This window comes from Balaenoptera physalus, assembly GCF_965194825.1.
Source record: "Balaenoptera physalus genome assembly, chromosome: 11".
NCBI lineage: Eukaryota > Metazoa > Chordata > Mammalia > Artiodactyla > Balaenopteridae > Balaenoptera > Balaenoptera physalus.
Genome location: NC_138896.1, coordinates 10,054,895 through 10,068,282, shown reverse-complemented (window position 1 = coordinate 10,068,282; position 13,388 = coordinate 10,054,895). Strand labels below are relative to the sequence as shown.

The following is a 13,388-nucleotide window of genomic DNA, read 5'->3' as shown; positions in this document are numbered from 1 at the left end:
AAGTGGGACCTAATCAAACTTAAAAGCTTTTGCACAGCAAAGGAAACTATAATCAAGACGAAAAGACAGACTGAAAAGACAGACCTCAGAACAGGAGAAAATATTTGCAAACGAAGCAAGTGACAAAGGATTAATCTCCAAAATATACAAGCAGCTCATGCAACTCAATATCAAAAAAACAAACAACCCAATCCAGAAATGGGCAGAAGACCTAAACAGACATTTCTCCAAAGAAGATACAGATTGCCAACAAACACGTGAAAGGATGCTCAACATCACTAATCGTCAGAGAAATGCAAATCAAAACCACAATGAGGTATCACCTCACACCAGTCAGAATGGCCATCATCAAAAAATATACAAACAATAAATGCTAGAGAGGGTGTGGAGAAAAGGGAACCCTCTTGCACTGTTGGTGGGAATGAAAATTAATACAGCCACTATGGAGAACGGTATGGAGGTTCCTTAAAAAACTAAAAATAGAACTACCATACAACCCAGCAATCCCACTGCTGGGCACATACCCTGAGAAAACCATAATTCAAAAAGAGTCATGTACCAAAATGTTAATTGCAGCTCTATTTACAATAGCCAGGACATGGAAGCAACCTAAGTGTCCATCGACAGATGAATGGATAAAGAAGATGTGGCACATGTATACAATGGAATATTACTCAGCCCTAAAAAGAAATGAAATTGAGTTATTTGTAGTGAGGTGGATGGACCTAGAGTCTGTCATACAGAGTGAAGTCAGAAAGAGAAAAACAAATACCGTATGCTAACACATATATATGGAATCAAAAAAAAAAAACATGGTCATGAAGAACCTAGGGGCAGGGGGCTTCCCTGGTGGCGCAGTGGTTGAGAGTCTGCCTGCTAATGCAGGGGACACAGGTTCGAGCCCTAGTCTGGGAAGATCCCACATGCCGCGGAGCAGCTGGGCTCGTGAGCCACAATTACTGAGCCTGCGCGTCTGGAGCCTGTGCTCCGCAACAAGAGAGGCCTGTGCACCGCGATGAAGAGTGGCCCCCACTTGCCACAACTAGAGAAAGCCCTCGCACAGAAATGAAGACCCAACACAGCCATAAATAAATAAATAAATAAATAAATTAAAAAAAAAAAAAAGAACCTAGGGGCAGGACAGGAATAAAGACGCAGACGTAGAGAATGGACTTGAGGATGCAGAGAGGCGGAAGGGGAAGCTGGGACGAAGTGAGAGAGTGGCATGGACATATATACACTACCAAGTGTAAAATAGATAGCTAGTGGGAAGCAGCTGCATAGCACAGGGAGATCAGCTCGGTGCTTTGTGACCACATAGAGGGGTGGGATAGGGAGGGTGGGAGGGAGGCGCAAGAGGGAGGGGATATGGGGATATATGTATACATATAGCTGATTCACCTTGTTATACAGCAGAAACTAACACAACATCGTAAAGCAATTATACTCCAATAAAGATGTTAAAAATATATATATATGTCTTGTTTCTAAATCTATCATCTGATTAGTTTTTACACAGGCCACTACAAGACAGAGGCTTCAAAATATTTCTAAAAACTGTTTTTAAAATGTTTCATTTCTATTAAAAATTACTTGAAATTACATTTTAATACACAATTATTAATGACATTGTAATTCCTACAATAATTCCTCACTACTAATAGACTCAAAAGGAATTCAAATAAGAATAGAAAATATATATGAAATTATATTGAGAAATACCTTGTTTTCTAGAATAGATTTCTCCCTAGAGTTGATTTTTAACTATTTGTAAATTAAATCATATTCTCCTATTGACTTCCAATATAAGTTAGGTGATACTTTAGCTATGTCTCTTGCAGCTTTTTTTAAAAAATTAATTAATTTATTTTTGGCTGCGTTGGGTCTTCGTTGCTGCGTGCGGGCTTTCTCTAGTTGCGGCAAGCAGGGGCTACTCTTCGTTGCGGTGCATGGGCTTCTCATTGCAGTGGCTTCTCTTGTTGCGGAGCACGGGCTCTAGGCACCCAGCCTTCAGTAGTCGTGGCACATGGGCTCAGTAGTTGTGGCTCCCGGGCTCTAGAGCGCAGGCTCAGTAGTTGTGGTGCACGGGCTTAGTTGCTCCACGGCATGTGGGATCTTCCCGGACCAGGGCTCAAACCTGTGTCCCCTGCATTGGCAGGCGGATTCTAAACCACTGCGCCACTGGGGAAGCCCTCTTGCAGCTTTATAATGTTCATAACTTCTAATCTATTTAGCTAAAAATTTCTCTCCCTCTATTCCTACCAATGCTAGCCTCTCTATCAAGTATGTAAGGCAGATAAAATTAAAGGTACTAGGAAATTGTGTAGTTTCTTCTAGTTCTATAGCTTAATAAACCTGGCTTATCAAGACTGCACATGTATGTAACACAGACACACACACACACAAAACAGTACTTAATTTTCTACATTCAGTATAGGTGCCATATAAAAAAATAATCAACTTGAGGCACAGTGGAAAGCACCTTAGTTTCAAAGACGAACAGAGAAGGATTTCAGTGTTTTTTCTACCCTTCACTTGTTTGTGGCCTTTACACCAAAGTGCTACATAAGCTTGTTTCCTCATCTGAAAATGGCTTCGGTATTGAACCAAAACAGCAAAGATGAAGGAAACACAAACTGTCTTTGGCCATTAATGGTGAACTGTATTCTACAATTTTTTAAAGTAATTTTCTACTTAAAAATAAGGTCAGCAAAGCATCCTTAGTACTAGTTAGTGGACACCCGGAACTTAAAAAAATACTCTTAAGTAAAATGGCAAGTGCCAAAATGTCATTTCAACTTTCATATGTTCACTGAGACAGGGATACTCTTTCTTTTAAAATTTAGTCTATATCAGCCAAATACTTTTAGTTATAGATCATCTTTAGACTGAAAGTTATTAAAATATGCTTTAAATATGTTTCAATATATTTTATATATGAGGAAATTAAGAATGAGACTCAGTGAGCAATGCCTCTATAAAATTTTCCCCGGGTAAAATTTCAAGTGAGGGCTTTCCAGCTGGACCAGTATTGTCCTTGGTTGCTACTAAATGACCTCAGTGGTGCTGAGGAGAAACCTAACATATTTATGGTGCTGGACACAAGGCAGGTACACCCCACCGCAAGAAATGTCCTCCTCTACGGAGCCCTACCAAATCTGTGAGCATTACTACAATCTTTACTACACATTTTCTTTAAAAGAGCTGGCTCTCCTGGCATGCAGACAAGATGACTCAAATTGAAAACAGCTTCTGGAGAGCTTAGCTCACAGAACATCCACTCATGACAAACCATCATTCAAGGTCAATCTCTGCAGAAAGTGAAATTTATCTGAACTTCCTTTCCCTTCACAGTGGGCAGTGCTGCTTTGGGCTCTGGCAGTAAAAGTAGAAGGGTTAAGCTCCTGACCTCATTTTATGTCAGTGACTAACGAAGCACACCCCACACTGGAAGGCAGGATTAGCAAGTGTAGAATTCAGCAAAAATTAGGCACCACAACATGAGGTCTCCCCTAAACAAGAATCCTTTGAAATTAAATGCTTTAGTCCTATCAGGTAATATGTGAACATCCATAAGTAGCCCCTTAAGACATTCTGGAGTGTTTGAGGTGGTAGGGATGATGCAAGTTGGAAGCGGAAGCATGGTGTTCATAATTACACACATGAACACACATCCTTGAGTGTAGACACAGACCTTTCCTTACTGTAGCAACGTTCAGAGATCCTAATTTAAATAAACCCCCAAGGTTGTGGAAGTAGCCCATTTGGGAAGCAATTCAGTCATCAGAGTGACTCATTTAATAAATATTTTAGCCTGCATCTCATGCTGTATTACATTAGATGGTAAAAGTCTGGCTTTAGATCGCCCCATTAATCCATTTATATTCCCTAGGCGTCAGCAGCTTATAGAGTAACCAAAGGGCCAAACGCATGTCAGTGTGTGCTTCTCATAAACAGATATCCTCCCCCAAACCTAACAGGAGCTGCCTCAGCGTGTTCTGTGCGCCTTCCTTCCTCCTGCACGATTTTCCCCTCGGATGCCTAGTGCCAATCCCGCACAGCCTCTCTGGCAGTTTAGTCAAAGAAAAGTATAATTACGCTAGCAGGACTCTAATTCTGAAAAGACATTAGCCAAACCAGTCGCTTCATTACGCTGCACCTCAGAGGCCAGCAGGAACCGGAGAAATTCTAAGTGATAACGCGTCTTCCAAAGGCAACAAGCGAAGCGGCCTGGTGGATGGGAAAAAAAAAAAAAAAAAAAAAAAAATCTTCCTGCCCACGCAGGTGTTGAGTGTCAAGGCAGGCGATGAGCTTCAGGCTGGCCAGTAGCTAATGCTTTCCCTACAAAACCTGCTGCCTAAAACTTTTCCGAGACCTTCAGTGGCCCTCCGGAGTCTGCTCTATGAGCTGCTTCGAACTGCCTGGGAAATGCACCGCCCCACGGGCGCGTCCACATCTGCAGAGGCTTCTGCCCGGTCCACGCAACGCTGTCCCTCCTCCGTGGCTCCTTTTGCTCAGAGCCGCCGGCAGCCCGGCCCCCTTTCCGCGCCCCGCTCCGGATCGTTCTCGGAGGGAGCGCTCTGGCTCGCAGGGCACACCTGGAGGAAGCCGCTGCCGCCCCTCCGCCACCTCCCACATTTTGGCCCTTAGGCATCAGCGCAAGAGGGACCAGCGGCGGCACTCCAAAAATCACGGCCATGTTCTACTCGGAGCGGACATCATTCAACAACTCCACAAGTCTAGTCTCCAGGGCGCTGTGGCCGAGGCCCAACCACCGCTCCAAAGTGAATCCACCCGAAGCCCACATCTGTAACGCAGCCCAGCAAAGCTTATATCCTATCCTAACGCAACGATGGGAGAACAGCTAAGAAGCCCAGAACGCTAAGAAAACTGGCGGAAGCATCTTCTTAAAGCTAATAATCTTGCCCCCGATGAAGCCCCTAAAGCCCCACCTTCCCCAAGAGAAAAATCCCAGAGTTGCCGCTTTAACTGTTTCAAACCCCGCCTGTAGGGGAGCATTTCCATCAAGGGTCTGTGCACGGATGCGGTCCGGGTTTGGCTCCGGGCAGCACTCTGCAAAGTGCCGGACGGGCGGGCGTCACGCCTGGCTAGAGGGCGGATGTCCCCGCAGTTCTCCTGGCAGAGACGACGGCGGCGCCCCCAAACTGGGGACCGGCACGGCCGCCTCCCGCGCTCGCCGCCGCCCCGACGCGCCCCGGCACTCACCGTCCCGGGCGTCCTCCCCACGACTGCAGTTGCTGCAAATGTGTTTGATCTCCTTGCCTAGTTGACAATGGATCACAAAGGACACGTTGTTGTTGCTGTCGTTGGGGGCGGGCTCCTTCAGGGGCTTCAAACTCAGCAAATAAAAAGCTTTCTTTTTGGGTCTCTGGGAGCTCGCGCCTGGCACCGCGCCCTCCCTGCAGCGCGGCGAGCGGAGCGCAAACCTCCCCGGCTCCGCGGCGCGCGTGGGCTCCGCCATCCGGCCCCCGGGCGTCCCGGGCCGGGCGCTGCTCCGGCCCCCGCGCGCTGCCACTCGCGCCCCGCCGCCTGGCCAGCATGCCCCTGCCGCGCCCCGCACCCGCGTCTCTAGAGCCGCGCGCCCGCGGCGGGGCGGGTCAGGAGAAGGCGCCGAAAGGGGCTTGACCTCGCCGACCTCCCTGCCCGAGCCAATCCGGATCCCGAGGCCCGAGTAGGGTTTCCGGAAGGCGCTCGGCGGTCCCACCTGGGATGCTCCACTCCCGCCTCTCCCGCGGCCTCACGCGCGCCTCCTCCACCGGCAGCCCCACCCTCCGTACGTCTCAGCGCCAGCGACCTGAGCCTGCCGGGTTTGCAGCTACCTTCGCTCTCTTCGAGCTGCAGGGCAGAACGCTAGCCTCCCCTCCCCCTTTTCCTCGAGCCTCCCGCTGCCAAATGAAAGCAAGATACACCACACAGAAGGCAGCTGCGCTGGGAGCCCTCGGGGTGCAAGCGCCTCTCTGGGGCCAGAACAGATTACCATTCTCGGGTGGGTCCAACCCACAGCCCGTGACTTTCACTGGAGCCGACAACCTGTTACAACATAATTGATGTTTTCACGTTCAATAGAAATTCCCCGACCTGAAGGGGGGCCTTACACCAGTGTCATTAAAACTTAGAGCGAAAAGGGACAGAAAAGGCTGCTTTCGTCAATCCTCAGGAACGACAACTTGCAACTTTGGGATCCCAGCTAATTTGGCTGAAGATTCCCCGCTGTCTTAGCACAGTGAATAAGGCTTAGCAAGGCAAATGACATCAATTGAGAGCTCTAAAGAAAGAACAGTGTCTTAAAGCAAACCCATGGCTCAATAATAATAACAGCTACAAGTTATCGAGCCTTTGTTTGATCTGCAAATTTCCTGAGGTTTGTTTTTTTTTTTAAATGACGCTATATCTACACAATAATCCTGACTCCGGTATTGTGAATCCTACATCACTTTTTGGAGAGCTAAGGCTTACAGAAGCCTCGTAGCACAATCACCTTGTGTGCTTATTTTAAAAAGAGACTTTGGGGGCCTCAAGGCCTGCGATCCTGGCTTAGTAGGTCAGCGCAGGGCCCAGGAATCTGTAGTTTTAACAAGCTCCCCAGGTGATCTTGATGCAAAGCCTAAGTGGGGAAACAGGTGTTTACAGCCAGGTGTGCCTGACACCACGCCTGTTATTCCCTCCACGCCCCGTTCCCTGTGAGCCCTTGTCCTGCTTTCCAGCCACTGAAACAGTGTCAGTTAAAGGATGAGATATCACCACCAACTGTTTCCAGGAACTTCTCCAAAGTGAATTTCATAATACCCTGTGTCTTCCACTACCACAAAAGGCAGGTCGTTGCTACTCTCTCCTCCCACTGGGCAAATTCTACACCTACAACTCACCTCATAGAGAAAAGAATCGACCACCCACTGGGGGTATTAAATGACTGTGTTATAATATGCTTCTGATCACCCCAATTCTCCCACCCGGTCATTTACATTACTTCTCATCTGCAAAGCATTCTGCCCAAACCAGCGCATTCCAAGCTTCATTTGCATTCTGTAGTTAGGAACACCAGGTGTCCAGCTGCCATGGCCTGCTCTAGAAGGAGATGTCAGGGAATCCTAGGATTAGGGTTCTGCTCTCTTTAATTACATCACAACCCAGTCTCTCCCTGTGCCCAGCGGGGCTTTCGGGGACCCCTCCCTTCTCGCCTGGATTACCAGCCAAAGCAGCCACAGATAAATCTCAGTTTCTTCTCATGTCACATTCACATCACTTGGTCCCTGACTGATTATAAGCCTCATCTTAGAGGTGGCCAAGGACGCATTTGCTCTGCTGGAGAAGTGTATGAGGGAATTTATTGCATGTGTTTTGGGCAAATATTTGTTATTCTCTTTTTCAAATCCTAGATCCCTCTCCCAAATTGTATCACCTCTTAACTACCTTCTGAAAAGAAAAAATATATATACATCTTTTTCTTAAATGAGTTTTTTTTTAATTGCATGCCTTTCCCACCTCTCTGTCCACAGATAAGAACAACAGACCTCAGAAACCCTGCAGGGTCGTATTAAAACAACGGAGCCCACAGCAGTCTTATTCGCTTGCTGAATACCAAACCAGACCTAAGAGCTCAAGTGTCTCTATCTTAACTGGCCGAGTTATGCTGCAGTAGAGAGAACACTGACACGACCACCAGCTTAGTCTCAAATATTGATGGTGATGCCCTGCAGCTCGGGGGCCCTTTATTCAAGTTGAGTGTGTGGTGGCCTAAGGTGAACCTCAGAGAGCTGTCCCCTTGTTCGGTGCTTCATCTTCCTAAACAGTCTTCCCTGAATCTGCAGCTTCTAACTATGCTGGCCAGTAATGGTATCCACTAGCCTCATGTGGCTATTTACACCTTAATAAATTAAAATTCAATGAGATTACATCTCAGTGCCTCAGTTGCACTAGCCACACTTCAAGTGCCCAATAGTCACATGTACGTAGTGGCTACTCTATTAGGCGGGCCAGGTGGTAGAACATTTCCATCAGTGCTGCAAGTCCTATAAGACGTTGCTCCTCTTAGAAGATATGAATGTTCGTGTCTCGCGCTGAATTCGAAGGCTGAGAAGCCCAGTCTTCTATGGTTACAGCAGAAGGTGGGTGGAGAGGGGAATATACCTTAGCGCTGGCTGCAGTTTGGAAGAAGATGCCTGTGTCTGATGGCTGCCAGCACCCCCTTTCCTCTGACACGCAGCAGGCAGCAGAACAGGTGTGCACACATGTCTGGCATTTTCTTCTTGATCCTGCTCTGTACCCTGAATGCTGCCTCAGCGAAGCCGCCTTCTGCCACCCATTACTCTAATGTCCCTATAGCTCTCGATGCCAAGACATGTCATACAGAGTCTGTGTTGGTCGCATCCCATAAGACAAACCTGTGTTTAATTATGATCCTTGTAATTACGGCTCAGCTCTATTGCTGCCTTTGATAATCATCTCCCTTCATTGACAGTGGGAGAAAATAAATGGTCATCCTATGGCATTCTTGGAAAATATAGATGGTATTGTGGCATTTTTTTTTGACTTTTAAGAGAAAGGAGGGAAAGACAGTCCAGAGCATTTCTATCACCTACCTCAGGGGTTCTCAACACAGAGCCTATGTGACTTGCATGTGATTTTTTACCCAGATGATCTAAATGGGATAGAAGAAATGCAGCCTCTCAAGCTCTACCCCAGAATCTGCATTTTAACAGATCCTCCTGGTGATTCAGAGGCACATTAAGGTTTGAGAAGCACCTGCTAGGAATCAGCCCAGTAATAGTATTAATTGCCTACCAGTGGAGCACACATTTTGATTCTGAAGAAAGTAGCAGATAGGACCCCTGATCTTGCAGAGCTTAAAGTTTAAGAGGAGAGAGGATGCACTCAATGAAAGGACATATAACAAAACACACCCAACTGAAAACATGTGTGTAAACTTATAATTAGGAGCAGCCATGGAGAAAAGCACATTTACTATCTGAGTGTGAGCGTGTATAAAGGGAGTTCTGCAGTGATTTAATGTGGAAGAGATGGAGGTGATGAAGGAGAATTTCCCTGGGAAAGTTGATCAGCAGCAGTTGGGGTCAGAATGGTGGGAGTGGTGGTGGCAGTGGGGTGAAGGCAAGCTCATTGGCTAGAAGGAGCTCATAGTGGGGGAGGGGATAGTCAAGGATGGTCATTAGTCTGGCAGGAGAGTTACACTCAGCAAGGCAGGGGGTGAAAACTGAGCTTTCCAGAAGACGCCACCATTATGATGATGGGAAGGCAACTGCAAACTGAGATTTTGTTCCGCTTTCTGCTTGTCTGTGCTCCATCCTACCTTTAATGCTCAACAGTTGTTAGGCTCAAAGGAAGTCAGAATCAAAGTTAAGGGTAGAAATTTGGAAATGCTCATATAGTGCTTTAACTCTTATGAAAAAGAGTCAAAATACAAAATAGTAATGTCAATACAAGACAAAGCAGCGGAACCATTCAGAGAGATGTACTTAGAAGAATATCACTATACGTATCTGATGTAAGAAAAGATTAAACATTTTTTTCTCCCTTAATTTTTTTTCTTTGATTTAAACTCAAGCTATCCAGTAAATTTTCTTCCTGCTTCTGTCCGTCTCCTTTCTTGTTCCTATCTTCCCTACAGTGGGTTGAATGGTGGCCCCCAAAAGATACATCCATGTCAAATCCCTGGAATCCATGAATATGACTTTATTTGGAAAAAAGGTTGTTTGCAGATGTAATTAAGTTAAGGATCTCATGGTAAGGAGATCTTCCCGGATTATCTGGGTGGACCCTAAATCCAATGGCAAGTGTCCTTATAAAAGACACACAGAGGAGAGACAGAATTGGTCTCCAGAACTGCGAGAAGATAAATGCCTGTTGTTTTAAGCCACCAACTTTGTGGCAGTTTGTTACAGCAGTCCTAGAAAACTAACACACTCCCTAATTATTAACACTCATATAAGAAGAGCATCTATTATATTTCTCACAGAGGAATAGCATCTATTTTTTTCTAAGTTTGATCTAAATGTGTACTATGTTAAAGCCAGAACTGTAAGCTAATCTACAAAGTACAAATTTAAGAACAGCTTTAAAAATTACTTCCAAATGGTTCACAAACACAGAATTGTGCAATATTACTGCTACGTCTGTGTGTGTTATGTTGTTTTTGTTTTAGTGTTTTGTTTCTATTTTTGCTGATGCTGGAACGGAAGTATGAAATGGAATGGAAGTAGACTGTCATTTAAGACGGGGATACAGCTTCCAGGCTTTTTTACATTTAGTATACGGCATTTATATTCTGAGCAAGGAGACATGAGCAGAGCTTGCTGTGGGAGACTGGTTAAAATTCTTTAGGCAATTCAGTGATGTATCAGTAAAGCTCATATTCAGCCCTTGTGCATTGGTACAGCTGTATGGATTGTTTATGGCTGATATCCTTTTCTAATAGTCTCTTTGACTCTTGCCAAGTCTAGTTATTAAATATTTTGAATGTCACTCCTGCAGATAGAGGTTAGAAACCAGCTGTACAATTGGCAAGCCTTGATTCTCCTAAAAGAAGGCTTTCTACCCCAATGTTTTTCTTCAAACTGTGTTTAAGAGCCTATAGCAAAAGTTCTTTTGGCCCAAGCTTTTTCCTTATTATTTCTTCTTAATCCAACCTGACGGGTTTTTGGTATAAGAGCCAGGAAGAGGTCAGTGGACAGTAGGTTTGAAGAAACAATTTCATATCTCTGTTTTTAGAACTTAAGCTCTTAAAAATATAGTTAAGACATCTAAAGGATGTGAGCAGTTTTTTGGTGTGCGTGTGTTTTTTTTTAATTTTAGCTAAGGATTTGTTTTTTCTATTTTTCTCCTAAAACTCTGAATAGAAAGCAATTTTCCTTCTAGGCTTGTGATAATTATGCTTACTAAGGGATTGTTCTGTGCAAATTGTTCTGCAAATACCTAGCAGATAGCAACCTAATGAGAAGGGGAGATTGGAAGCAGTTACACAAAACAGGTGGAAAAAGAGGTGATCAAGGGGAAACCATCAGAGTGAACTCTGTAGTTTCTTGATTACAGTGTTATTTTGGAATGTTTCTTTCTTTTTCTGCATTGCCATGGGTGGGAAGAGGACTGGAGTGGTCTAGTTCTTTAGTCCAAATAAGAGGATCTTCTCCATAATGGGCCATGCTTTCAGAGTGAATAGAATTTTTGTGACTCTGATTAAAGAAGGCAGGAAATTTTCTGCAAAGTCTTGTTTAAGTCAAGCATCTTTAAAGGTTGTATTGCCAGTGTCCAAAGAAGGCTCTTAGTCTAAATTTAAAAATTTGGGATCGAATATTTATGCTTATTTCCAGGGTAAAAGAGAGGATAGATAGGTACAGGTTGTGGATTGTTAAAGTTTAGTTAAGTGAGAGGTCTGTTGTTCTGAACTATTTAGTTTCTTTACATTTTGCTGCAAATGACAAATCCCATTTAAACTGAGGCTTATAGGCTTATACACATAGCCTTATGCTTTCCTTTCTGAACCAGGTTAATTTTGGCAGATTTAGATACTTCTGGATATTTATCTTATAGAAATAAAAGCCCCAGAGTATAAAGATGTTATAAATATAACATAGGTGTGTTTATATTGCAATGGAATAAAACAAAGTCCACCAATAAAGAAATGGCTGCATAGATTATAGTATGTTTATAGCATGATGCCACTAAAAATAATGAGTTATATTTAAACAAGTTGGCTTGGAAGGATTTCCACAATGCATCGTTAATAAGAAAATTAATGTTCAGAGAACTGACTACAATTCTATCTCATTTTTGTAAGACAAATATTGTAGGCATTAATACTGTCCTCTAGATATTTCTGATTTACTATCTTCAGGCTTCAGGTACATGGTTGGATTGTAGTCTGTACATCTAGATCCCCTGGAGGGTGGGTGGAACCAGGTGACCAGTTCTGACCTATGTGTAATGAGCTGAAGTTCAAGGTGATAGCTGCTGCTTCCTTTTGGGTTATGGAGTGAAACGAACCTGCCTGCTGATAGGCAAGGGTCATGTAGTATGTGAAATGAACTTGTGTTGCTTTAAGCCACTGAAATTTTGGAGTTGTTTTTAATGAAGATTAATCTAGCCTATCAAGACTAATACATCGGGAGGGTGGGAGGGAGGGAGACGCAAGAGGGAAGAGATATGGGGACATATGTATATGTATAACTGATTCACTTTGTTATAAAGCAGAAACTAACACACCATTGTAAAGCAATTATACTCCAATAAAGATGTTAAAAAAAAAAGACTAATACATCAATGACAAATGTGTGTGTGGATGTGTGGGGATGCATTTGTATATTATAGATCACCTCATTTAATCATCACACCGACACTGTAAGGTGGAACCATCATTCCCATTTTATGCTTCAGGAAACAGAATCTCAATACAAAGAAATAAGTTCCCCAGGTTATACAATTAGCATTCTGCCAAGTAGAAATCTGATCCAAAATATGTTCAACAGCCAAGCACACCTTTCCTTCTCCAACCATCCCACTGACACACAGAGAACTGCTAGGTAGTTTTTCTTCAGAGGACCCTCAACACTATTTTAGGACCGACGCATATGGCATCATGAAACCCAACCAAGAAAGGGTATGAGACGGCAGGCACAGGACACAGAAACCTTGCCTGCCATGCAGAGCTTAGCTGCTGGTAGTAAAGAGAACAGGGGTAAAAATAGGACACACAGGTTCTTACCTATCATCTCTATTGGCAGATTCGTGCCCTTTCAATCTTGAAAACAGACAGCAGCTAATACTCACTGTTATCCTTTTAGGGCAGGATGGTATCAACAGTGTGTTGAGCCCCTCAGGGCTGTTTAACAAAAGCTCATGACCAGCTAATGATAATCGGCCATTAGGACAGAATCACAATTGTGTTCGTACAGAGCAGGTGCAGGAACAGGTACTAGGATAAGGTAGTGCTGGCAAGAAATGTAGATTGGCCCTTTTTCCAAGTGGGAGAACTTCGGTTATACATGAAACACAACTGAGTGTGCAGGGTAGCTGTCGGTAGCCCGCTACAGGGAGCTTCTAAGTGGGTATCGCGGGTGTGTAAATGTGTGACATGCAAATTATTTCTCTCTCGGAAAATAAGATGGTCTAATTCACTGAGGGACGCATTACAATATGCACTAAGACCTGTGAAGTGACCGATCAAAGGAATATCTCTGCTTCTAACAAGCCAGCTTGTACTCACCTTCCCAACACGCCAGGATCCTGGGATCTCATGAGCTTCCAGAAGAGTTTTTTATAATAGAGAAGCACGCTGAAGAGAAATTCTATTTATTTTTATACATCTTACGTCAATAGAGCTTTTTTCCTCTGTGATACATATTTTATCCACACAA

At 44.2% G+C, this 13,388-nt stretch overlaps 1 protein-coding gene across 6 annotated transcripts in view; it reads right to left on the bottom strand.

Moving 5' to 3' along the window:
• PHACTR1 (phosphatase and actin regulator 1) overlaps positions 1–13,388 on the bottom strand; it is a 545,181-nt gene that overhangs the window by 239,716 nt on the left and 292,077 nt on the right. For 3 of the 6 annotated variants that reach the window (XM_082413296.1, XM_082413294.1, XM_082413297.1), the window contains exon 1: positions 5,227–13,382. The exons of the other annotated variants lie outside the window; for them this stretch is intronic. In XM_082413296.1, coding sequence (XP_082269422.1) covers positions 5,227–5,482 — 256 coding nt within the window. In that variant the 5' untranslated portion in view covers positions 5,483–13,382. Of the gene's footprint in view, positions 1–5,226; positions 13,383–13,388 lie in introns of those variants that run through there. 6 annotated transcript variants of the gene reach the window in all.